At 40.3% G+C, this 26,380-nt stretch overlaps 1 protein-coding gene across 1 annotated transcript in view; it reads left to right on the top strand.

Annotated features, from left to right (window-relative positions):
• Positions 1-26,380, top strand: part of LOC123516283 — an 88,814-nt gene that overhangs the window by 24,221 nt on the left and 38,213 nt on the right. Inside the window, exon 4 of the mRNA XM_045275545.1 lies at positions 13,798-13,884. Coding sequence (XP_045131480.1) covers positions 13,798-13,884 — 87 coding nt within the window. The remainder of the gene's footprint in view (positions 1-13,797; positions 13,885-26,380) is intronic.

Consider the following 26,380-nt stretch of genomic DNA (forward strand, 5'->3'; position numbering starts at 1 on the left):
GATTATACAGGATAAACTGTATCCTGAAAAACACATAAGTAAGATATTTGGATTATCATATAAAATATTTACTAATATAAGAGTGAAATTTCAATTCATGGACAAAGATATGATGAAAAAAATTATCACAAGCATGATACGTTCAAAGCTGGAATATGCAGCAATGATGTGGTCACCAAGCTCTGAAAAAGATATAAGAAGATTAGAACAGATTCAGAAGATTGCTACAAAGATGGTGCTGGAACTAAAGGAACTGACATAGGAAGAAAGGCTGAAGGAAATGGGACTGCCAACTTTACAATAGAGAAGAGAACGAGGAGACCTAATAACAATGCACAAGATAGTCAATGGCATTGGAAAGATAGACAAGGAAGACCTGGTGCTGGTGATAGAAGATAGAAGGACAAGAGGACATGTAAAGAAGATTAGGATGAGGCATTGTGTGAAGGATATTGGAAAATACAGTTTTCCACATAGAATGGTGGAAAAGTGGAATGCATTGAGTGATGAAGTTGTTACAGCACAAAAAGTGCATAACTTTAAAGAAAAATTGGATAAATGGAAACATGGAGACAGGACACTATAAGCCCCGCTCAAACCTTGTATAATACAACTAGGTAAATACGCACACACAGAGGAGGAGGAGAGAAATTTTGAAAAAAAGATGTAGTGAAGATATGTGAAAAGGAACCCAAGCTTTTTTTAAGTATATAAATGAAAAAACGGCAGACAGAGAAACCATCATTAAGTTAATTAAGGGAAATAGGATACAGGTAACTCTTGATTTATGTGTGTTTAATATGCGCGTTTTTATTAATACGTGACCGAAAAAATATAATTAATTAAATTTGCACAATCGGTTTGCTTATATGCGATTTGGCCCAACCTTTTATACTGTGGGATTATTTTTGATAAAGTGGAAAAGCTCAAAGGAAGATGGTGACTGACTGTGGTGTGAGTGGTGAAGGCAGTGACGCAGTGAGTGTTGTGTTTACATATTCTTTGTTTTGTTGTTTTCTCATTATTTTTTGTTTTTTCTTATTATTTCTTGCTTTTCCCTTTATTTTAAATACACTTCTAGTATTTAGAATGGTAAATAATAAAAACATGTTAATTTAGCCAAATAAATAGAGTATTTTGTACAAATCTTTTTTGGACCACATCCCGCATCCCCCCTATTGTCTGTTGTTTCTTATGAGAATTACAAGTTTGTTTTACGCGAATTTCGATATATGCGATGCCTCTTGGAACGCATCTCTCGCATAAATTGAGAGTTACCTGTATATGAAACAACAGAAAAAATTAGTGAACTTATGAATGAGAGCTTTAAATCAGTATTTAATGAAGAGGGAGATTTCATAGAACCAAACAACCAAGCAACACAAGAAGGATTACAAAACATAAGCAAAAAATCAGTAAACTGCTAGAAGGGGTGGACGTGAGGAAGGCAATGGGGGCAGATGGAGTGTCAGGATGGACACAGGGAATGTAGAGAACAACTGGTGAAACAAATCTTGGATGTGATCAACAGCTCTCTGATGGAAGGGAAGGTACCAAGGGAATGGTAAAGAGCAATTATAGTCCCTATATATAAAGGAGGAAAAATGACTGAGCCCCTAAATAATAGACCAGTGTCACTGACTAGTGTTGTGGAAAAGATCTGTGAAATTATAATTAAAGAAAAATGGTTAGAATATCTGGATGAAAATTAAATAATAAAGAACTCACAATTCAGTTTCAGAAAAGGAAGATCATGCATAACAAATTTACTAAGCTTTTATACAAGAGTAATAGATGAAGTACAAGAGAGAGATGGATGGGTTGACGCAATGTACTGTATTTAGATATTAAAAAGGCCTTCGATAGAGTACCACACAGAAGACTCCTATGGAAAATGGAACACATTGGTGGAATAAAGGGAAATATCTTACAATGGATGACAAACTACCTAGAAGAGGGAAATGAGGATGTCAGTGCCAGGTTGGAGGTTCTATATCTAGCTAAAGGAGGAGTATGTTAACAACCACTTTACACTAGATAACTGGGGAGATTCTACTCAATCCAAGATCTAAGGAATTATAAAACACTTGAAGTTGAATATAAATTATTAAGACAACACAAATACACCACAAAAACAAAAGATAGCAGGAACAGCCACGCCCACTCGGCCAGGAACCACACAGGACCTCAGGTCTTGCCTCACCATGTTGTCTTGACGCGTAGAGTAACCCTCGCAGAAGCCAGCTGCGAAGAGGCCACCGTGGAACACGTACAGTTGATGGAAGGAAGGTACTTGTCCCACATGAAGCTCGTCGGTTGAGGCAAGAACGTTGGCTGCCCAATCCATGCAACTCGCTCGGGCTGAGAGAGGGAGTGATAGATACTCAAGGTCTTCTTCAGGTGAAAGCTGGCCGCTCTCTGCCAGACTATCAGGAGTGGTGGCAGACGTTGACTCGTATAGACCCGTAGGAGGGAGGTACCGACAAGGAGGGGGGGAGGCGACAAAGTGGCCGACCCCGTAAACCAAACTTGAGCTTCGAACTACTGTTTCGAAAAAAGACAACAACTGTAATAGTGTAAAAGGGGCAGGTAATTACCTTTACCTGTTAATGCGAAAGGGAGTGTGCGTGTGCGTGTAAAACAATGTGTTTAGACATAACAAGGGTAGTTAGGTATTTCGGCCCTTACATATGCCTCCTTTTTAAAAATCTACTGCAAGTAGATTAAATCCGAAATTCCCAATACCCAAAAAATGCATAAAGTAGAGAACAAAGAGTTTACTCCGTGGGACAGCGACTCAGCAGATCAGCTCCCATGTTGTCGCATCCAGCAATGTGAACTACCCGATATGGATAATTTTGTAGTTCTAGAGCCCACCTCATTACTCGGCCATTGGAGCACTTTGAAGACTGAAGATACACGAGGGGCTTGTGGTCTGTCTCCACCAGGAACTCTTTCCCTTTGAGGTTGTAGTCAAACTTCTTGACTCCAAATACGGTGGCGAGGGCTTCCTTCTCCGTAGTCGCATACTTCCGGTCACGGTCGAGCAGTTTACGACTGGCATAGGACACTGGATGAGGGGTCCCGTTGTCATACTGACAAAGAACAGCCCCCAGTCCATAGTTGGAAGCATCGCACCTGAGGACGAAAGGGAGTGAAGGATCAGGGAGCCGAAGGATTGGATGAGAGGACAAAGCGTCCTTGAGATGATTGAAGCAGGACAGGAGATCCTCAGACCATTGTAAAGGTTCCCGCTGGGTCTTCTTAAGAAGATCAGAAAGAAGTCCAGTGAACTCAGAGGCCATAGGAATAAAACACCTATAAAAGGAGACCATACCAAGGAAGCTGCGAAGGTTTTTCTTGGTAGTCGGTGGGCTTATCTGCATGAGGGCCTTAGTCTTGTCCTACTGGGGACGTAGGTATACTCCGTCAAGATGGAACCCCAAATACTGGAGAGAAGAGAACCCGAACCGACACTTGGTGGGTTTAGCAGTGAGCTTGTGCAAGCGGAGTCGCTCCAGAACAGAGGTTATAGTGGTGAGGTGGCTGGGCCAATCTGTAGAGTAGATGAAGACATTGTCGAAGTAAAAAGTCACATTTGGGAGGTTGGCCAAGACAATCCTCATCAGGCGGATGTAGGTGGAACAAGCGGGTGTTAATTAAGTGAGTTCGAATTGGCGATAATTCAAACTGCGAACGGTCAAATCACGAGGATCCCCTGTAATACTCATTTGTAATTAAAATGTAAAATGATATGCCTGCAGAGTTTGGCTGGCCTCACTTTGCATGTCCATTGTTCCATCTGTGGCACTGTACCTCACAGGAGATGGCCTACCAGGTGAGAGTACCTCATGAAACAAGTCTGGCTAACACTAGTGAACACTGTGTGTTGTCCAGTATCAGTGAGCAAATCTGTATATTTTTCAGTATCTCAGAACTCTTTATTATGTCTTCCAAAGGTGTTAGGCATAAGTGAGTGGCCCTAGCTGAGACTTAAAAGCTGGAATTAATAAAAAAAAAGTAGAGGAAGGAGCTAGAGTTGCAGATGTTTGTGAGGATTATGGTGTGGCCAAACAAGCTGTGTTGGACAATAGTAAATCAAGAGATAAGCTGGTGGAATATTCTGCCAAATACTGTGAGGATGCATCATCAAGTAAAAGTGATAAAGGTGCACCAAGGTAAAATGTAAGGAGTGGAAAAGATGCTGCACTAGATACTGCCGAGCTCTTGATAGGACTCCTGGCTCAGGAAGATGGGCTCTTCCTCCTCTGCCATGTTGTGCAGCAATTCACACTCTGTAGTAAGTAGGAACAATAACATATCTACACGAATACTGTAGTTTATTACTATAGAATATTTTATTGATACAAAAGCAAAAAACATGATACATTAAATAATCTAAAATATTAAAAAACGTAAAATTATATTTAAGATTTTGTGCCTAAACAGCTATTTAAATGGAATGCTTGTCACTAGGTGGGAGCACTGAGCAGTCAACCATGATCATTTTGTTATAAGACAAGTATGTTTTTAAATTTTGTGTCAATAAAATATTCTATAGCACAGATAACAGTACATCTGGATTTGACACGAAAATCGCCGCACTGCAGTAACGTACCCAAAGCCGCAGAACGGACCTTAAATTTCAAACCTTGAAATCTCAGCTCCTAGCCAACATGAATCTATGAAAATCACTATGAAGCAAACTAACTGTGTTTAATTCAATGCCTGAAAGCGATATCTAAATCCATACAACTGTGTCATTGTACCGCTCAGTTATACGAATCAAACGCGAGAATTTATATAGTACCAGGTGGATGTTTAAATACAACTTTAAGTTTACAGCTGTATTTCAAACACAAAATGCAAATTTTGTATCACTTATAAATTACTTTACATGAGTTTATGCCTCTTGTCATCACTCTGTAACTGTGTGTTACCTCCTGTGGCGACACCAGGTTTGCGCTTTATTTTTTTTTACATCATTAACGCGAAGAAATATATCGCAGTAGTCACTATCAGTCACTGCCTAGGCATTGTTTCCTACCATTCTAGTCACTATTAATCATTCGTATTGTTGCAGTCACGTTAGTAATCAGGTGAGTTTAACACTTAACAGCACTCCACAGTACACTTCCACATCACAGTGATGTCAATAACATGTCACTGTTCTTCACCAGTGTCACTATCTTTTCCCAAACTGACCATCTATATGGCACCAGATGTCATAACTGCAGTCACTGCCACCAGTTGCATGCGTCTCGGATTACGTCCCAGTTGCAGTCTCACTCTGCCATTTTGTGTGACCTCATTATATTTCACTGTAGTGTTTCACATTGTACACCTCAAGTCACCACTAGCAGTTCTTCTCCACTGTACCACTGACTTAACTCCGCATACAACACTCAGCGTCACCCTACACATGTCATGGTTGGATACACCACTCACAATGTTAAATCTGTGTGCATTACACCACTCACAATGTTCACTCCTAATTCACCTCACTGTACTTAATTACTCACTGCACAGTGACATCACTAGCTACTGCATCACACACGCGCATAATAACATTTTCATGTGAGCCTCGACACAAGCTCTTCACACTTTCACTGTAAATCCATTGTTGGACAAAACTCTTTCAACAGCATTCACATTTCACTGTTTCATTGTCTTCACAGATATGTCAAAATGCCTGAACATGCACGTAACAATTATAACCCCTCACTCTTGGCTGCAGCGGTATCCTTAGCACGAGCACGACTGACTTGAACTGTCCGTTGGCTAAACCGTTGGCCGTCTCGCTGCTCGCCTGAGATTTTAAAATGACTCATTCGCAGTAGACATGGGTATATACAACTTGCCACAAATATGTACATGATAATAATAATAATAATAATAATGTTTCCTCCAGGTAGAGGTCAGCCGAGCCCTTAATCTGGTGCACCTCACAGCCTCCACAAATGCACATGCCTTCCCATTGCTGCGGTATTTAGTAATGATTAGCATTTCCTTAAAAAATGCACCTTATACCGTATAAAACTTTACAAAATTATAACTTTAACAGTCAGCTGCTGCGTACTACCAATCGACCGCTTTGGGTACGTTACTGCAGTGGCGGTGTGGCTCAGCACTCCCGTGTCAAATCCAGATCTACTGTTATCTGTGTCTATAGTAATAAATTACAGCATTTCAGGAGGAGTTAGTAGACACCTATCGAAACGATGACTTACTCCCAGCGAGATCTAATAGCACTAGTTCAGGGGGTGCTGTGAACCATCCATTGACCCTTAAAATCCAGGGAGTTGACTTACTTCCATCTGTTACAGTAGGAAAAAATCAGACCTGTCAGAAAATGCTAAAAGATTTTTTTCCTTATAAAAGCATGTTTCTCTGTATTATTCTGAGTACAATGATGTAGTTTTCAACATGTTATGACCTCTCACACCAAAGTTATTGCATATCAAAAAATTCTCCCCCAACCCATTGCAGAACCCTCCACTAAGAAATACCACCCAAGCTCCGATAATACAGTGCTCTCTCTCTCTCTCTCTCTCTCTCTCTCTCTCTCTCTCTCTCTCTCTCTCTCTCTCTCTCTCTCTCTCTCTCTCTCTCTCTCTCTCTCTCTCTCTCTCTCTCTCTCTCTCTCTCCTTTTGGGCATTTGAATTTGATGTAAAAGTAGAAACTTTTGCACTTTCATGTCAAGAAAAGAAGATATATGAAATGATGTGCAAAATAGGAAAAGAAAAAGAAACCACATATTACAAGTATTGTGGATTTCTGTAATAATTGGAATCTGGCAACTCTTATTAGCAATGGGATTCACGTGACTTGGCCGACAAGCACAGTCCTGTAGAGGCAACCATGGGTGACACACACCAGCGCATTGCTCATGGGGAGTACGTGAGTAGGTTTATGAACGTCACTGTGAGGGTTGGTCTCTGTCTCTCACTATCAGAATCACTACTGGAGTCTTCACTTTCTTCTGTCTCAATAAAAATATCACTGTCTTAATTTTCATCACTGTCCTCAATGTCATTACTGAGTAACACTGACATAACATCACTCGGAGTACTGTTTCCTCCCTCCGGGTCATGGGGGTTGCCAGATATCGCCTCAGAATGGGAAAAGATGACCTATTGTGAGGGAACTTGTCTCAAAGCTTGAGGAGATAAGGGAGAAAAGTTGCCAGATACCTCCACTTGCCCCAGGACCAATAGTGAGGGGGAGAGATTCAAACGTTTAGAGTGGAAAAATGATGATTCCCGGAACAATCCCCGCCTCTCCGCACGCGATGCTACAATCATCCCAAAACAATCGCTGTATGTTAAAGCCTCGTTCACATGAAATGACTTTGGAAGCGTGACTCTGGAAGCATGAATGTGGGCTGACTGTTCACAGACGGCGACAGTCACGTCCACCTTGCCTTCCCCCTCCCACCCCCAACTTCTGTCAGTCTGGTAGTGATCGATGTAGAAGAAGCAGCGTGTGCCTGGATAATTTATCGTCGTTGGCAAAGGCGGAAAAAGAAACCCAGACAACATTGGGTTCACCCTATTTCACATGACAGACTTACCCATTGTATGTTCTGCACCCTTTACCCAAAATTAAGAGAATATGAACCAAAGTTCTTTAACTACCCGAGAATGTCCATCAAAACCTTCGACGAGCTGCTGGCAGAAATCAGAAATGACATCTCTTCAGCAAGCAACATGATGAGGGACTGCATTTCGCCAGAAGAAAAACTTGTCATAACACCATCGCCTCGCCCACCCAGCCAATGAGGTGTAAATATTCACGAGAACGCAGGAAGCTGTCGCCTCGAGTGAACGGCCTCAAAGAAACACATGTTAACCGAGTCTCTCAAAAGACGCGCTTCACCGAGGGATATCTAGAGTCGTGCTTCCAACCCAGCGACAAGCGACCACGTATGAACACTCCAATGGACTTCCATTGACTTTGCAGTCGCGCTTCCAAAGTCGCTTCGTGTGAACAGGCCTTTAGGGTTAAAGCTAGTTGTGATATTGCTGAACATTTCGCTTTGTGTCTCACAACTCAAGGGGGCAGTCACAGCTTGCCTTCTAAAGACAACTCTCCTTCACACAAAACTAATGCATTTACCACACATACACGCTTCACTTGAAAATCAAAATTCAAAAGAAAAAGGGGTACTTCAAACCATACCTCGGAGTCCCCTTCTGGGTCGGACGCCCCTCTCAATGACGACCACAAATGCCTTGACACCTCCCTCAACTTTTTCTACATTAACTTCTGCAACATTCACGGCCTTAGATCTAATTTTCAATCTGTGGAACACCACCTCTCCTCTACTAAACCTCATTTTCTTTTCCTCACCGAAACACAGCTGTCTGATGCAACTGACAGTAGTTCTCTCCTACTTTCTCTATTCTCATTTTCGTTCCAAAGATGGATGTTGCGTCTATGTTTGCAACGACTTAACTTGTTCTTGTGTCCACGCTCTTGAATCTTCCGAGTCACTCTCTAACTAAATTCATCTGTACTGTCTATCTCTCCCCTAACTCCTCTGACTACAGTAAATTCTTCGACTATCTAACTTTCAAAGTGGAGCCTTCCATCTCCTGAATCTCATGCATTTAATATCTCTGCCCGGAATCATGCCAAGTCTGTTCTTCAACTTGCCAAACACTCCTTCATAAATAGAAAATGTCAAAGTCTTTCAAACTCAAACTCCCCTCGTGACTTCTGTCATCTAGCCAAAAACATCTCAAATAACTTCACTTCTTCATCTTTCCCTCCTTTATTTCATCCTGATGGCACCACTGCCATCTCTTTTGTCTCTAAAGCTGAACTCTTTTCTCAAACCTGTGCTCACAACTCCACCTTGGTTGATTCTGGCCTTGTCCCTCCCTCTCCTCCTCCCTTGAACTATTTCATGTCTACAATTAAAATTCTTCGTAATGATGTTTTCCATGCCCTTGCTGGCCTAAACCCTTGGAAGGCTTATGGACCTGATGGGGTCGCTCCTATTGTTCTCAAAAACTGTGCTTCCGTGCTTGTACCTTGCCTGGCCAAACTCTTCCAACTTTGTCTGTCGACTTCTACTTTTCCTTTCTGCTGGAAGTTCGCCTACATTCAGCCTGTTCCTAAAAAGGGTGACCGTTCTAACCCCTCAAACTACCGTCCTATAGCTTTAATCTCTTGCTTGTCTAAGGTTTTTGAATCTATCCTGAATAAGAAGATTCTCAAACATCTGTCACTCCACAATCTTCTGTCTGATCGCCAGTATGGCTTCCGTCAAGGTTGCTCTACTGGTGATCTTCTGGCTTTCCTTACTGAGTCTTGGTCATCCTCTTTTAGAGATTTTGGTGAAACTTTTGCTGTAGCATTAGACAGATCAAAAGCTTTTGATAGAGTCTGGCATAAAGCTTTGATTTCAAAACTGCCCTCTTACGGCTTATATCCTTCTCTCTGTAACTTTATCTCAAGTTTCCTTTCCGACCGCTCTATTGCTGCTGTGGTAGACAGCTACTGTTCTTCTCCTAAATCTATTAATAGTGGTGTTCCTCAGGGTTCTGTCCTGTCACCCACTCTCTTTCTATTACTCATTAATGACCTTCCTAACCAAACTTCTTGCCCTATCCACTTCTACGCTGATGATACCACCCTACATCTTTCCACATTCTTTCAGAGACGACCAACCCTTCAGGAAGTCAACAGATCAAGCGGGGATGCCACGGAATGCCTGACTTCCAATCTTTCTAAGATATCCGATTGGGGTAGAGAAAATCTAGTAGTTTTCAATGCCTCAAAAACTCAATTCCTCCATCTATCAACTCGACACAGTCTTCCAGACAACTATCCCCTCTTCTTCAATGACACTCAACTGTCTCCCTCTTCCACAATGAATATCCTCGGTCTGTCCTTTACTCATAATCTTAACTGGAAACTTCACATCTCATCTCTTGTTAAAACAGCTTCTATGAAGTTAGGTGTTCTGAGGCATCTCCGCCAGTTTCTCTTCCCCCTCCAAATGCTTACTCTGCATAAGGGCCTTATCCGTCCCTGTATGGAGTACTCTTCGCATGTTTTGGGGGTTCCAGTCACACAACTTTGCTTGATAGGGTGGAATCGAAAGCTCTTCGTCTAATCATCTCCCCTCCTCTGACTAAATGTCTTCAGCCTCTTTCTCACCGCCGACATGTTGCATCCCTTTCTATCTTTTATCGTTATTTTCATGGTAACTGTTCTACTGATCTTGCTAACTGCATGCCTTCCCTTCTCCTGCGGCCTCGCTGCACAAGGCTTTCTTCTTCCTCTCATCCCTATTGTGTCCAACTCTATAATGCAAGAGTTAACCAGTATTCTCAGTCATTCATCTCTTTCACTGGTAAACTCTGGAACTCCCTCCCTGCATCTGTATTTCCGAATTCCTACAACTTGTCTTCTTTTAAGAGGGAGGTATCGAGACATTTGCTCCCCTAATTTTGGCTGACGGTTTTTGCACTTTTTATACTTTTTAGAGAGCCAGCACTCAAGTGGGCCTTTTTTCAACTTTCTTTTTTTTGCCCTTGGCTGGCCCTCTTCCCTACGCAAAAAAAAAAAAAAAAAAAAAAGAGATTTCCATTCTTGGAGATTTCAATGTTCACCACCAGCTTTAGTTTTCATCTCCCTTCACTGACCATCCTGGTGAAATATCCTTCAACTTTGCTATCCTGCATGACCTAAAACAACTGGTGTAACACCCTACTCATATTCCTGACCATCTTGGAGACATGCCCAACATTCTTGATCTCTTCCTCACCTCTAATCCTTCTGCTTGTATTGTTGCTGTTTCATCTCCGTTGGGCTCCTCTGATCACAATCTCATTTCTGTATTTTGTCCTATTTCTCCAATCCTTCCACAGGATCACCCAAAGTGGAGGTGCCTCTGGCATTTTGCCTCTGCCAGCTGGTGGGACCTGAGGAGGTATTATGCTGATTTTCCCTAGAATGATTACTGCTTCTGTGTCAGAGACCCATCTCTTTGTGTTGAACGCATAACAGGTGATAGTATCTGGCATGGAGGCATACATTCCTCATTCTTTTTCTCAACCTAAACCTTCTAAACCTTGGTTTAACTCAGCCTGTTCTCGTGCTATACATGATAGAGAGGTTGCCCACAAAAGGTACTTGAGTCTTCCATCTCCTGAATCTCATGCACTTTATATCTCTGCCAAGAATCATGCCAAGTCTGTTCTTCAGCTTGCCAAACACTCCTTCATACATAAAAAATGCCAAAATCTTTCTAACTCAAACTCCCCTTGAGACTTGTGGCATTTAGTCAAAAACATCACTAATTTCACTTCTTCATGTTTCCCTCCTTTATTTCATCCTGATGGCACCACTACAATCTCTTCTGTCTCTAAAGCTGAACTCTTCTCTCAAACCTTTGCTCACAACTCCACCTTTGATGATTCTGGGCTTGTCCCTCCCTCTACTCGTCCCTCTGACTATTTCATGCCTACAATTAAAATTCTTCTTAATGAGTTTTTCCATGCCCTCACTGGCCTAATCCCTTGGAAGGCTTATGATCCTGATGGAGTCCCTCCTCTTGTTCTCAAAAACTGTACTTCCATGCTTGCACCTTGCCTGGCCAAACTCTTTCTACTTTGTCTATCGACTTCCTTTCCTTCCTGCTGGAAGTTCGCCTACATTCAGCCTGTTCCTAAAAAGGGTGACCGTTCAAATCCCTTAAACTACCATCCTATAACTTTAATCTCTTGCTTGTCTAAAGTTTTTGAATCTGTCCTGAATAGGAAGATTCTCAAACATCTGTCACTTCACAATCTTCTGTCTGATAGCCAGTATGGCTTTCGTCAAGGTTGCTCTACTGGTGATCTTCTGGCTTTCCTTACTGAGTCTTGGTCATCTTCTTTTAGAGATTTCTGTGAAACTTTTGCTGTAGCATTAGACATATGAAAAGCTTTTGATAGAGTCTGGCATAAAGCTTTGATTTCAAATCTCCCCTCCTACGGCTCCTATCCTTCTCTCTGCAACTTTATCTTGTTTCCTTTCTGACCATTCTATTGCTGCTGTGGTAAACGGCCACAGTTGTTCTCCTAAATCTGTTAATAGTGGAGTTCCTCAGGGTTCTGTCCTGTCACCCACTCTCTTTCTATGATTCATTAATGACCTTCTTAACCAAACTTTTTGTCCTATCCACTTCTATGCTGATGATACCACCTTACATCTTTCTAGGTCCTTTCAGAGATGATCAACCCTTCAGGAAGTCAACAGATCATGCAGGGCCACTACAGTACGCCTGACTTCCGATCTTTCTAAGATTTCTGGTGGGGGCAGAGAAAATCTAGTAGTTTTCAATACCTCAACTCAATTCCTCCATCTATCAACTCGACACAACCTTCCAGATAACAATTCCCTCTTCTTCAATGACACTCAACTGTCTCCCTCTTCCACACTGAATATCCTCAGTCTGTCCCTTACTCATAATCTTAACTGGAAACTTCACATCTCATCTCTTGCTAAAACAGCATTTATGAAGTTAGGTGTACTGAGGCGTTTCCGCCAGTTTTTCTCGCTCCTCCAACTGCTTAATCTATATAAGGGTCTTATCTGCCCTGTATGGAGTACTTTTTGCATGTTTGGGGGGCGGGGTTCCAGTCGCAGTTTTACTAGATAGAGTGGAATCGAATCAAAAGCGTTTCGTCTTATCAACTCCCATCATCTGACTAACTGTCTTCAGCTTCTTTCTCACCGCTGAAGTGTTGTATCTCTTTCTATCTTTTATCGCTATTTTCATCCTAATTGTTCTACTGATCTTGCTAACTGCATGCCTCCCCTCCTCCTTCAGCTTTGTCACACAAGGCTCTCTTCTTCCTATCATCCCTATTCTGTCCAACTCCGTAACGCAAGAGTTATCCAGTACTCTCAATCATTGATACCTTTTTACTGGTAAACTCTGGAACTCCCTCCCAGCATCTATATTTCTGACTTCTTATGACTTGTTTTCTTTTAAGAGGGAGGTATCGAGATATTTGCTCCCTAATTTTGGCCGACGTTTTTCCCTTTGTAGAGAGCCAGCACTCAAGTGGGCCTCTTTTTTAATTTTTTTTTTTTTTTTTTTTTTTTTTTTTTTTTTTGTCCTTGGATGACTCTTCCCTTCATAAAATAAAATACTGGATGGTGGCATGCTACCATTAGCTAAGTCAGTTAGTCAGTCCTATGTAGATTCTTTACTTCACGTCTGTTACACCTTGTCACTACAGTAGTTAAGAAATATTTTTCTTGGTTATGAGATCATTGTACTTATATGAAATATTACTCAACCATCCTACCTGGTTAAGTGACTCTGGTGAAATGAAAAACTGGGCAAAATGTCCTGACCCCAGCTGGGAATAAGAGGAAGGCAAAAACACAGAATCAAAACAAGACAGGAACTGATGTTTACCTCCCACAAACGGCATTAGTATCAGCCAGATTAGCCAGATTCAACTGTCTTTAGGTTGTTCCAAGTCTGAAATTTGTTCCAAATCTGAGTGTAGAAATTATTGAATTTTTTTTCCAAGTCTGAATTGTTCCAAGTCTGATGATCCACTGTAATTTAATAATTATGGCTTCAGTAATCATGGTAATATTTATGAAGCCAAGCTGAATAACAGGGATAGTATATGTAATGACTCATATAGTATCAAGTAATAGAAACAAATGAAAGACAACTCTAGTATCATAAGTTAATATGAAGATCACCTCCATTAAAGAGACACCAAGTAAATCTTCCTATGTTTTTTTTCTTATGTGATTGTTGCTGCTTCTTCCAGAATGGGTGTGTGGTACAGCTCAGCATTTCACCTGATGAACAACAAGTGGCCTGTGCTCTTAGTTGTGGAACTATCATGGTGTTTGAAGTAAGTTAGTTGGAGATCTTTTACTTTCTTTTGATATTCATTTTTTTATAATTTTGATAATTTAGATAAAATTTTTATGATTATTTAAGTGATAGATATTATTACTTACTTTAGTGGCAGGTACATCTAAATGAAAAGTTGACATCTGCTAACTTTAAGCTTAACTTTTGTAATGGTGAAGAGATAAACTACAAAACATTAAGTAGTGGCCCACAAAAGGTACTTGAGCCTTCCATCACCTGAATCTCTTGCACTTTACATTTCTGCCTCAGATCATGCCAAGTCTGTTCTCCCTCCAATTTACCAGAAAACTCCTTCATTACTTGAAAATGTTAAAATAAATCTAGATCCAACTCCTGTTGAGACTTCTGGCATCTGACCAAAAACATTTCTGATAACTTTACTTTTTCAGCCCTTCCTCCTTTGTTTCATCGTGATAGCACCACTGTCATCACACCAGTCTCTAATGCTGAACTCTTCTCTCAGACCTTTGCAAAAAAAAACTACCTTGAATGATTCAGAGCTTGTCCCTCCCTCTCTTCTCTCCACTGACTACTCCATGTCATTGATTAGAATTCTTTGCAATAATGTTTTCAATACCCTTGCCAGTTTAAACACTCAGAAAACTGATGGACTTGATGGGGTCTCTCAATCAGAGCTGGGCAAGTGGTCTCAAAATTAAGCTCCACTCACACTCCTCAGCTCTTTCGGGCTGGACCTTTCCACTACTGCTCATCCACTCACTTTTAGGGAGTTCCCAAAGCGCTCGTGCTCACTGCTCACACTCTCACTTCCACTCACACTTCCGCTCTCCGCTCGCACTTGCACTCTCCGCTCATTCTAGCACCCTCTGCTTGCTCTTGCACCTTCCGCTTCCACCCTGCATTTGTGCTCAAGCTTGCGCTCTATGCTTGCACTTCCTGTTTGCACTCCCCACTCATGGTCTCCCATCACACACACACACACACACACACACACACACACACACACACACACACACACACACACACACACACACACACACACACACACACACACACACACACACACACACACACACACACACACACACACACACACACACACACACACACACACACACTTGAACTTATTGAGGAACATAAGAGTATGTTCAGATATTTAGATGAAGAAATGATGAAGAAAATAATTACTGCAATGATAAGACCGAGGCTTGAATATGCAACAATACAGTGGGCTCCGAACTTAAAGAAACACATAAGGAAACTAGAGAAAGTACAGAGGGCTGCAACAAAAATGGTGCCTGACTTAAGAGATTTGACTTATGAAGACAGACTGAAAAGAATGCAACTTCCGACCCTGGAAAACAGAAGAGAAAGGGCAGACCTGATAGCAATATACAGAGTGATGATTGGCATGGAAAAATGGATAGGGAAGATCTGTGTATGTGGAATGAAAGAATGTCGAGAGGGCATGGGAAAAACTAAAATGGCCACTTATAGGAGAGATGTGAAAATATAGCTTCCTCATAGAAGGGTGGAAGCATGGAATAGTTTAGACGTGGAAGTGGTCAACGCAAGGAATATTCATGATTTTAAGAAAAAGCTGGACATTAATAGATATGGAGACGGGACAACACGAGCATAGCTCTTTTCCCGTATGTTACAATTAGGTAAATACAATTAGGTAAATACACACACACACACACACACACACACACACACACACACACACACACACACACACACACACACACACACACACACACACACACACACACTGTAAGGAGGTAGACTGGGAAAATTATGAAAGTGGTATGGGGGAAGATGCCTGGGGAGATAGATTCCTGAACCTAATGATAGATAATTTGATGGTCCAAAGAGTAAAGGAAAACACAAGATTCAGAGGAAACGATGAGCCGGCAAGATTAGACCTAGTTTTTGCAAGGGATATACCAATTAACGATGATATAAGATACAAGTGCCCATTGGGAAAGAGTGACCATGTAATATTAGAGATGGATATAGAAGAAGGAAAGGAAGATAGAGATGAATCATACAAAGGAGACCGATTAAATTACAGAAAGGCTGATATTGAGAATCTCAAGAACTATTTTAAAACGTAAACTGGGAGGAGATGGAAAACTCATTAATGGTTCAAGAGAAATATAACTTATTTTTGGAAATATACAAAACTGGGGTCAGGAATATGTTCCAAATATAGACCTAAAGAAGAAGGAAAGAAAGATTGGTTTAATGCAAGATGTGCTAGGGCAAAGGAGAAACGAGATGGAGCATGGAAAAGGTGGAGAAGAAACAGAAATCCAGAAAATAAGGAAAACTTCAAAACAGCAAGAAATGAATATGCTAAGGTGAGAAAGGAAGAAGAAAAGAACTATGAAAAGGACATTGTCGAAAAATGTAAGGAACAACCAAAATTGTTCTACAGATTCATAAATGGAAAAATAAGACAAAAAGAAACAATAGAAAGGTTAAAAGGAGAAAACGGAATGGTGGAAGACCCAAAAGTATGGCAGAACTGTTAAATAGTAAATTTCATGAGGTCTTTACTAAGGAATCCAAATTTGAAAGACCACAGGGTAATAGAGAGACTGTCTATATGAAAGAGATTAAAGTAACCAAGCTTGAAATAAAAAGTTGATGACGGAATTGGATGAGGAAAAGGCAATGGGACCGGATGAAGTCTCAGGCAGAATACTGAAAGAATGTAGGGAAGAACTAGCAAGTCCAATATACAACATCATAAAATGCTCAATAGAAAATGGAACAGTGCCAGTGGAGTGGAAAAGAGCTGAGGTGGTTCCCATATATAAGAGCGGAAGGAAGGAAGAACCTTTAAATTACAGGCTGGTATCACTAACTAGTGTAATATGCAAGATGTGTGAAAAAGTAATAAAGAAGCAATGGATCGAGTTTCTTGAAGACAACAAAATATTATCAAATAGCCAATTTGGTTTTAGAAAAGGTCGGTCATGTGTGACAAATTTATTGAGTTTCTACTCTAGAATAGTTGATAAAGTACAAGAGAGAGAGGATGGGTTGACTGTATTTATTTAGATCTAAAAAAGGCTTTTGATAAAGTGCCACATGAAAGATTACTATGGAAGTTAGAGGAGAAGGGTGGCTTAAAAGGAAGCACATTGAGATGGATGAAGAATTACTTAAGGGGAGAGAAATAAGGACGATAGTTAAAGATATGAAGTCCAAGTGGAGAACAGTAGACAGCGGAGTGCCACAGGGGTCAGTATTGGCACCAATACTTTTCTCGTATATATAAATGACATGCCAGAGGGAGTGAACAGCTACATAAATCTGTTTATGGACGATGCGAAACTGTGCAGAGTCATTAAACAAAAGAGGATTGTGAAATACTACAGGAAGACTTAAACAAGATCTGGAAATGGAGCAAAAATGGGAGATGGAATTCAATGTGGACAAAAGCCATGTCATGGAAATGGGAAAAAGTGAAAGACGACCAGTGGGAATCTATAAGATGGGAGATGGAGTAGAACTAGAAAAAGTAAAAAGGAAAAGGACTTGGGAGTGACAATGGAAGAAAATAATCAACCGGTAAGCCATATTGATAGAATTTTCAGAGAGACGTATAATTTGCTAAGGAATATTGGAGTAGCATTTCACTATATGGACAAGGAAATGATGAAGAAATTGATAAGTACTAAAATAAGACCTAGATTGGAATATGCAGGAGTTGTGTGGACTCCCATAAAAAGAAACACATAAGAAAATTAGAGAGACTACAAAAATGGCTACAAGAATGGTTCCAGAATTTAAAGGGATGACATATGAGGAGAGACTAAAGGCTATGGATCTACCAACCTTGGAGCAGAGAAGAGAGAGAGGGGATCTGATACAAGTTTATAAATTGATTAACGGAATGGATGAAGTGGATAATGAGAAACTGATCCTGAGAGAAGAATATGACTTTAGAAGCACAAGATCACATAGTAAGAAACTAAGGAAGGGACGATGTCTGAGAGATGTTAAAAATTTAGTTTCCAAAGATGTGTTGAGACTTGGAACAGTTTGAGTGAGGAAGTGGTGTCAGCAAAGAGTGTACATAGTTTTAAAGAAAAATTGGATAAGTGTAGATATGGAGACGGGACCACACGAGCATAAAGCCCAGGCCCTGTAAAACTACAACTAGGTAAATACAACTAGGTAAATACACACACACACACAGACGCGGTAGAGGAAGCACGCAGTGCTGTCGCTCCGAGAATCAGCTGATCTTCACTACCTATTGTTTAGTGTTTGTAGGGGCTTGGGCGAGTAGAGTAGACTCATTTTTATGAAATCAAGTGTTAGAGAATCATGAGTAAGGAAGAGATTCCATCTAAATGCAGGTATGAGACTAAGGAAAGAATGAAAGAAGATGATGAATATGTTGATGAGGGAGTAAGCGCATTCGAAGGTTTTGATACGGCAAATACTTCACTATTTAAGAGATTGTTGACTATTGAACGTAAGTTAGATAAATGGATAAAGGAGAGTATGGGAATGAAAGAGAATGAAGAACAGGAAAAAGAGTTTAAGAAACTGAGAGAAAGGATAAAAAAAATGGAAGAAAATGAAATTAGACATAGCGGAAAACGAAGAACTAAAAAAGGAGGTAGCTAACTACAAGAAGCAGATGGAAGAAGGACTCGGTAAAGCTGAGAAAGAAAAAGAGAAGCTGAAAGATCTAGTAAACAAGGAAGAGGAAAGAGTACAGAACGTGATTAAAAAAGAAGTACAAGCATGGAGAGTCCAAGATAAGAAAGATAAAGATGATTTTCTGGAGGTTATTCAAAAACAACAAAAAGAAAGAGATGAAAATATTACAAACAAAATGATAGGAGTCCTCAAGAAAAAAGTAAATCTAGTTAGGGAAATTGCAGAAAAAAAAGAGTGTAATCATATTTGGACGGAAAGAAAAAAATGTAAAATATAGACCAAGAAGAGAAAAAGAAGAAATGAAATCAGTCAAAGACCTACTAAAACATCTAGACGATGAAGATAGGCAGAACTTAGAAGAGGAAGTAGAAGAAATACACAGAATGGGACCATATCAAGAAGGAAAAACGAGACCAATTAAAATACTAAAATCACAAGCAGCAACAGAAGAAATATTATATAGAACAACTAAACTCAGAGAAACAGAAGGTTGCAAGGATATATATATATATATATATATATATATATATATATATATATATATATATATATAAAGAAAAATAGAAATGAGGAAGAAAGGAAGAGATACAACGAACTGGCGGCAGCAGTAAGGGAAAAAAATAATGAAAGTTCAGAAGAGGAAAAAAGGCATTTTTTTTGGAGAATTCTAGGAGACAGGATAAGGAAATGGTATATAAACGAAAAGGAAGAGAAAAAAGTGGAACAAGTTTAACTAAAAATGATAAAGGCAAGAGACTAAAAGTGATGTATACGAACATAGACGGGGTTTTATCAAGTAAATTAGAATTAAGAGATTACATAAAGAAAGAAGAACAAGATATTGTATGCCTGGCTGAAACAAAACTGAATGAGGCAATCAAAATAGACTTGGATAATAGGTATAATGTATGGAGAGAGACAGAGGGGGTAAAGGAGGAGGAGTCATGATAATGTCAAGGAAGGAGATGGTGATAAACCAAGTGGAATGTGGGGAAGGAAAAGCAGAAGTACTGTATGTTAATATGCATATTAATAAAAAAGAGCTCACAATCATTGTATCATATGTGCCACCAAAAACAAATTCATGGACCAATCAAGAATATAAAGACATGATAGATGACACAATAAGGAGTCTAACGAGAATCATTAAAGAAAGGAGAAAAGTGATATTAGTAGGAGATTTCAACTGTAAAGAAGTGGACTGGGAAAATTATGAAAGTGGTATGGGGGAAGAAGCCTGGGGGAGAAAGATTCCCTGAACCTAATGATAGATAATATGATGGACCAAAGAGTAAAGGAAAACACAAGATTCGGAGGAAATGACGAGCCAGCGAGATTGGACCTAGTTTTTACAAGGGGTATACAAATGAACGATGATATAAGATATAAGTGCCCATTGGGAAAGAGTGACCATGTAATATTAGAAATGAATATAGAAGAGGGAAAAGAAGATAGAGACGAATCATACAAAGGAGACCGATTAACCTCTTCCTCGACAGAAATGAGTACAGTAATACTCCACTTAACCCTTTCAGTCCGGGGACGTATATATACGTCATGGTGGCTACGCGCCAGTCCGGTGACGTATATATGTGTCCACAAGCCTTACCTCCAGTCTGGGGACGTATTATTACGTCTTGTGGGCCATAAGCGTTTTAAATGAGTGTACCCAAGAAAACCAGCAGCCATTCATTGTCTTAGATATGTATATTATCTAGGAAAATGAATATATGTAACTATTATATCGCAGACAAGAATTAGTTTTCGCATGAAGGTTTATTTTTTCTCTGTTTCGTCAGCTGCAGCAGCCACAGCCACCAGTTTACAGAGAGAGAGAGAGAGAGAGAGAGAGAGAGAGAGATATCATGTCCGTCATTCCGGCTTCACCACATATGCCTTTCCCTCACAGCCCTCCATCCGGCTTAGATATCTGCCTTTCCCTCACAGCCCTCCATCCGGCTTCACCGAGATATTCCCTCACAGCCCTCCACCTCCGCCATCACTTCCGGGGCAAATGGGTTAACGAACAGGATAGGGGGTGTCAAAGCTGTTCGTAGAGCGAAAATTCGTTAAGCGGACGTAATTTTCCCTTAGGAAATAATGGAAATAGGGGGGATGCATTCTGGGCTGTTTCCCAACATACCACGTGGGTTAAAAAAAGTATATATATACGTTTGGCAGCATATTGGGCCACCGGTGTACAACTACTTTTATGATGTCATATGAGTCATTGGAAGTTAGAGGAGCTATGTACAAATTGTCTCACATTCTCGCATTTATGTTCACAAAACAACATTTCTATTAGCTTTACAAAAGAAGAAAGGATTGTTTTGTAATGCATAAAGTGAAATCTTACATGGAATATAAAAAAATAAAGCGGAGATGAGATCAGCCACAGACGAAGCGGGAGACTCACGGCGACTCAGCCGCTTCTTCTTCTTGTGACCCTTTTAGCTTGGCGTGTTGTCTTTCACCATGATATTTGTTTCCACTCCTCTATTGCCTGCTATAATGGATATCATATCATGGCACTGAGTGATAGTGAATTACTAATGAAATACTGTGGTATTTCATTAGTAATTCACTATCACTCAGTGCCACGGAGTCAAGGTTATCCTCATGGCATGAGCGTATATGAATACTAAGATATGATATCCATCATAGCAGGCAATAGAGGAGTGAAAACATAAACATCATGATGAAAGTAAAGCAACAAAAGGATCACAAGAAGAAGAAGAAGGGAGTGGCGAGTCTCCGCCTGCCTGTGGCTCATCTCATCTCTGCTTTATTTTTTGATAATCCATGTAAGATTTCACTTTATGCATTACAAAACAGTCCTTTCTTGGGGGCAAGGTTTGTAAAAAGCTAATAGAAATGTTGTTTTGTGAACATAAATGCATATATAAGACAGTAACACCACCTGGAGAGGAGAGGTGGTGTTCCCAGCAACCTCAGAGCAACCTGATAGCAACCTTATCACCATCCCTCCAAGCATTCATGGATGCCATTTGGCTGCAAGAGGTTGCTCTGATGTAGTTAAAGAATCTTGGATCCAGCTCCAGGAACGCTAGAGACAGAGGCGGGGAGCCAGCCATTCACAGCGAAACTACCGCGTTCGGTCCCTCACTCAGCAAATTCAAACCCAGAAAATTCGCTAAAATGGATGTGGTTGTTCGTTATGCGGACTTTTTGGTCTAACTTTACATAGTACGTAAACCGGAAATTCGTTAGACGAATGTTCATTAAGCGGAGTATTACTGTATACTAGTTTTCACTAAATGTTCCGTTTTCAGTCGTCGACGAATATAATCGTCTAAAACTTGACCTTCAAAAACCAGCTACAGACGTATATACTTGTCAATTCTGAGCCTTTCTAAGCCATTCTATGTGTGAAACGAGTATTCTCACAAATGCCTGGCAGAGGCGACAGGGAGGAGCGGTGGGATTTCAAGGACGCTCTTACTCAACTTGCTCCGGCAACCATTGTCGTCGCATGGGTGTTGTTTTCAACCACATTAGCACTAATTTTTGTACCTTTTTCAAATATTTTACACCCTAAATGTCTAGTTCTGAGGAAGATAGCAAATATGAACCTTCCCTCAAAAGCTTGAATACTTCTGATGACACTGCCAGTTCATCAGACAATGAATGTTTCTCGACAAGTGAGGAGGAGGAGGAGGGAGGTGAGGGGAGAGCTTGGAGTTTATAGGAAGACGAATTAACTCGTATATGTCTACAAAGGTATTTTCAAAACAAAAAGTTAACCACAAAAATTTGGAAAAACAGTAATTACAAGCTGTTTTCATATCAACATGAAAAATACTATATAGAACCAAAATAAGAAAAATATTCTGAAAAAGAAACGTTTTTAACTAAATAATTGTTGGGGAAGGGGTTGAATTACAGAAAGGCTGATATTGAGAATCTCAAGAACTACTTCAAATACGTTAACTGGGAGGAGATGGAAAACTCAGAGACAGTTCAAGAGAGGAGTATAACTTATTTTTGGAAATATACAAAGCAGTAGTCAGGAAATATGTCCCAAAATATAAACCTATGGAAGAAGGAAAGAAAGATTGGTTTAAAGCAAGGTGTGCTTGGGCAAAGGAGAAAAGAGATGGAGCATGGAAAAGGTGGAGGAGAAATAGAAATCTAGTAAATATGGAAAACTTCAAGGCAGCGAGAAATGAATATGTTAAGGTGAGGAAGGATAAGGAAAGGAACTATGAAAAGGACATTGTCGAAAAATGTAAGGAGCAACCAAAATTGCTCTACAGATTCATAAATGAAAAACTTAGGCGAAAAGAAACAATAGAAAGGTTAAAAGGAGAGAACGGGATGGTGGAAGACCCAAAAAGTATGGCAGAACTATTAACCCTTGTGCGGCTGTGATCGTTCATGAACAATCGCATCGGTACGTTTTGTGCGGCGGTAATCGTTCATTTGATCATGATTTTTCGCTCCACTTCCTTAAACTTCCTGTTTTTTTTCTCAAGTCGGAGGGTGAGTGTATGTATCAGGCAACACTGTCCACGAGCTGAGTTGCCAGTCTTGCTATTTCATCTCGGTTTAGGCTCACATCTTTCCATCTTGGAGGAGACACCTGGCAAGCCCCATGACACTGCGGGTGGAATGTCCCCTCCACATGAGGAGAGATATCACAACAACGAGATGGATAGTGATATTTACATGTCATTTGGGAGTGATGTGGATTTTAGTGAAAGTGAAGACAATAATTATCTGGAGACTGATGAAAGTGAAGACAGTGATTATGTGGAGTGTGAGGTGGTGAATGATTGAGACGGGGTGAAGGATTTGGATTGTGAGGGAAGAAAAGATTTGGTAAAGGAGTATGAAGGGGTGAAGTATTTGGTAGGGAAGGATCAGGAGGTAAAGGATTATGAGAGGAAGAAGTCTGAGGGGGTGGAGATGGTGGTGAAGAAGAGGTTGAGCGTGCAACTTGCCACTGACCAAGTGCCTTCCCTGCTTCACGCTGGCAGTGTTGTTACATTATGATCATCTAATTTATCAATCATCTTTCCCTATTCTCATACAATCTACCCTCCTAACATGAGAGAGAGAGAGAGAGAGAGAGAGAGAGAGAGAGAGAGAGAGAGAGAGAGATATTAGGAGAGTAGGGAAAGGCCTAGAGTCAAAACAAGCTGACACATCTCTCTCTCTCTCATTGGAAGTACAATTTCTTCACCCAGAGAGAGATAGAGAGAGAGAGAGAGTGAGCGAGCGCTGGTATTGCACTGAGGGTTGTTTCTCCACAGCGGGTTACATCTTGGCTATCAGGAGGAATATTTAATAAGCAATAACTTTGCTGTCAGAGATCATAGCAAGCTGCAAAGTACATCATTGTATTCAGAATTTCAAAGAGAAACGTATTTTCGTGAGTAAAACTATCTCCTGTGATTTTTTTAAATTTACCATTTTACACGCAGATGGGAATGATTAATTTATAATTACCCCGTCGCACAAGGGTTAAATAAGAAATTCCAGGAGGTCTTTACTAAGGAATCCAAATTAGAAAGGCCACAGGGTAAAAGAGACTGTCTATATGAAAGAGGTTAAAGTATCCAAGGTTGAAATAAAAGAGTTATGAAGGAATTGGATGAAGAGAAGGTAATGGGACCAGATGAAGTCTCAGGCAGAATACTGAAAGAATGTAGGGAAGAACTAGCAAGTCCTATATACAACATCATAAAATGCTCAATGGAAAATGGAACAGTACCAGTAGAATGGAAAAGAGCTGAAGTGGTTCCCATATATAAGAACGGAAGGAAGGAAGAACATTTAAATTACAGACCGGTATCACTAACTAGTGTAACATGCAAGATGTGTGAAAGAATGCTAAAGAAACAATGGATCGAGTTCGTTGAAGACAACAAATTAATATCAAATAGCCAATTTGGTTTTAGAAAAAGACGGTCGTGTGTAACTAATTTACTGAGTTTCTAGTCTAGAATAGTTGATAGAGTACAAGAGAAAGATGGATGGATTGACTGTATTTATTTAGATGTAAAAAAGGCGTTTGATAAAGTGCCACGTGAAAGATTACTGTGGAAGTTAGAGGAGAAGGGTGGCACATTGAGATGGATGGAAAATTATTTGAGGTTGAGAGAAATAAGGACGGTAGTTAAAGATATGAAGTCCAAGTGGAGAGCAGTAGAAAGCGGAGTGCTACAGGGGTCAGTATTGGCACCAGTACTTTTTTTCATATATATATAAATGACATGCTAGAGGGAGTGAACAGCTACATAAATCTGTTTGCAGACGATGCGAAACTTTGCAGAGTTATAAAGTAAAGAGAGGATTGTGAAATACTGCAGGAAGACTTAAACAAGATCTGGAAATGGAGTAAAAAATGGAAGATGGAATTCAATGTGGACAAAAGCCATGTCATGGAAATGGGAAAGAGTGAAAGACGACCAGTGGGAATCTATAAGATGGGAAATGGAGTAGAACTAAAAAAAGTAAAAAAGGAAAAGGACTTGGGAGTGATGATGGAAGAAAACAATCAACCAGTAAGCCATATTGATAAAATTTTCAGAGAGACATATAATTTGCTAAGGAATATTGATTAGCATTTCAGTATATGGACAAAGAAATGATGAAGAAATTGATAAGTATTATAATTAGACCGAGATTGGAATATGTAGGAGTTGTGTGGAACCTCCTAAAAAGAAACATAAGGAAGTTGGAGAGACTACAAAAAATGGCTACAAGAATGGTTCCAGAATTTGAAGGGATGACATATGAGGAGAGACTAAAGGCTATGGATCTACCAACCCTGGAACAGAGAAGAGAGAGAGAGGATATGATACAAGTTTATAAATTGATTAACGGAATGGATCAAGTGGATTATGAGAAATTGATTTTGAGAGAAGAATATGACATTAGAAGCACAAGATCGCATAGTAAAAAATTGAGGAAGGGAAGATGTCTGAGAGATGTTAAAAAACATAGTTTCCCGCAAAGATGTGTTGAGACTTGGAACAGTTTGAGTGAGGAAGTGGTGTCAGTAAAGAGTGTGCATAGCTTTAAAGAAAAATTGGATAAGTGTAGATATGGAGACGGGCCACACGCATAAAGCCCAGGCCCTGTAAAACTACAACTAGGTAAATACAACTAGGTAAATACACACACACACACAGCGGTTGGTTCCAAAGAGCCCCTTGAAAGATACATCCAACAGCAGGTGTGTGGAGCAGACCAACTGACTTAGACTGTATGTGCAGAGGGGGGTGGGGAATGGGGCCATATAGCTTTCCTGTCTCCAAAATAGCAAGATTTGGGTGCAGCCATCATGGCCTAATTGATGCCAAGGGATTGGATCAACCATTTGCCAAGTGTCCTCCTCAGCATGGTCTGCTCTTAAGACTAATTTGGCATGCTGTGCAACTAAACTTATGTGTGGATCTCCATTGTGCCTTCCAGGGGAATTCCTGAAGGCTTCCTCAATGATTAGGTCACAATCTACCTCATGTGTGGATGATCTGTGAGAATGTTCTTGCTCAGCGACCAGCACCCCAGGCTAATGTTTATATTGATAAAGCTCTGAACACTGCTTCACACATTTTTATACAGCAGATTGCAATCAGATCTCCACTTCATTTTAAGGTGTTCCACAGATCTTCAAAGTACTTCATGATTGATCATCATGGAGTTCTGGAAAGCATCTCAACTGACCAACTGAAATCTGACCACTTGGTCACTGAGGACGAGGAATGTAACATCATGTCTCCATTCAATATACCCACCAAAACCACACATAGCTTGTCTTGTCTCTAGGTGAACTGCCATTATGTTCCTGTTTG

This window comes from Portunus trituberculatus, chromosome 40 (assembly GCF_017591435.1).
Source record: "Portunus trituberculatus isolate SZX2019 chromosome 40, ASM1759143v1, whole genome shotgun sequence".
Lineage (NCBI taxonomy): Eukaryota > Metazoa > Arthropoda > Malacostraca > Decapoda > Portunidae > Portunus > Portunus trituberculatus.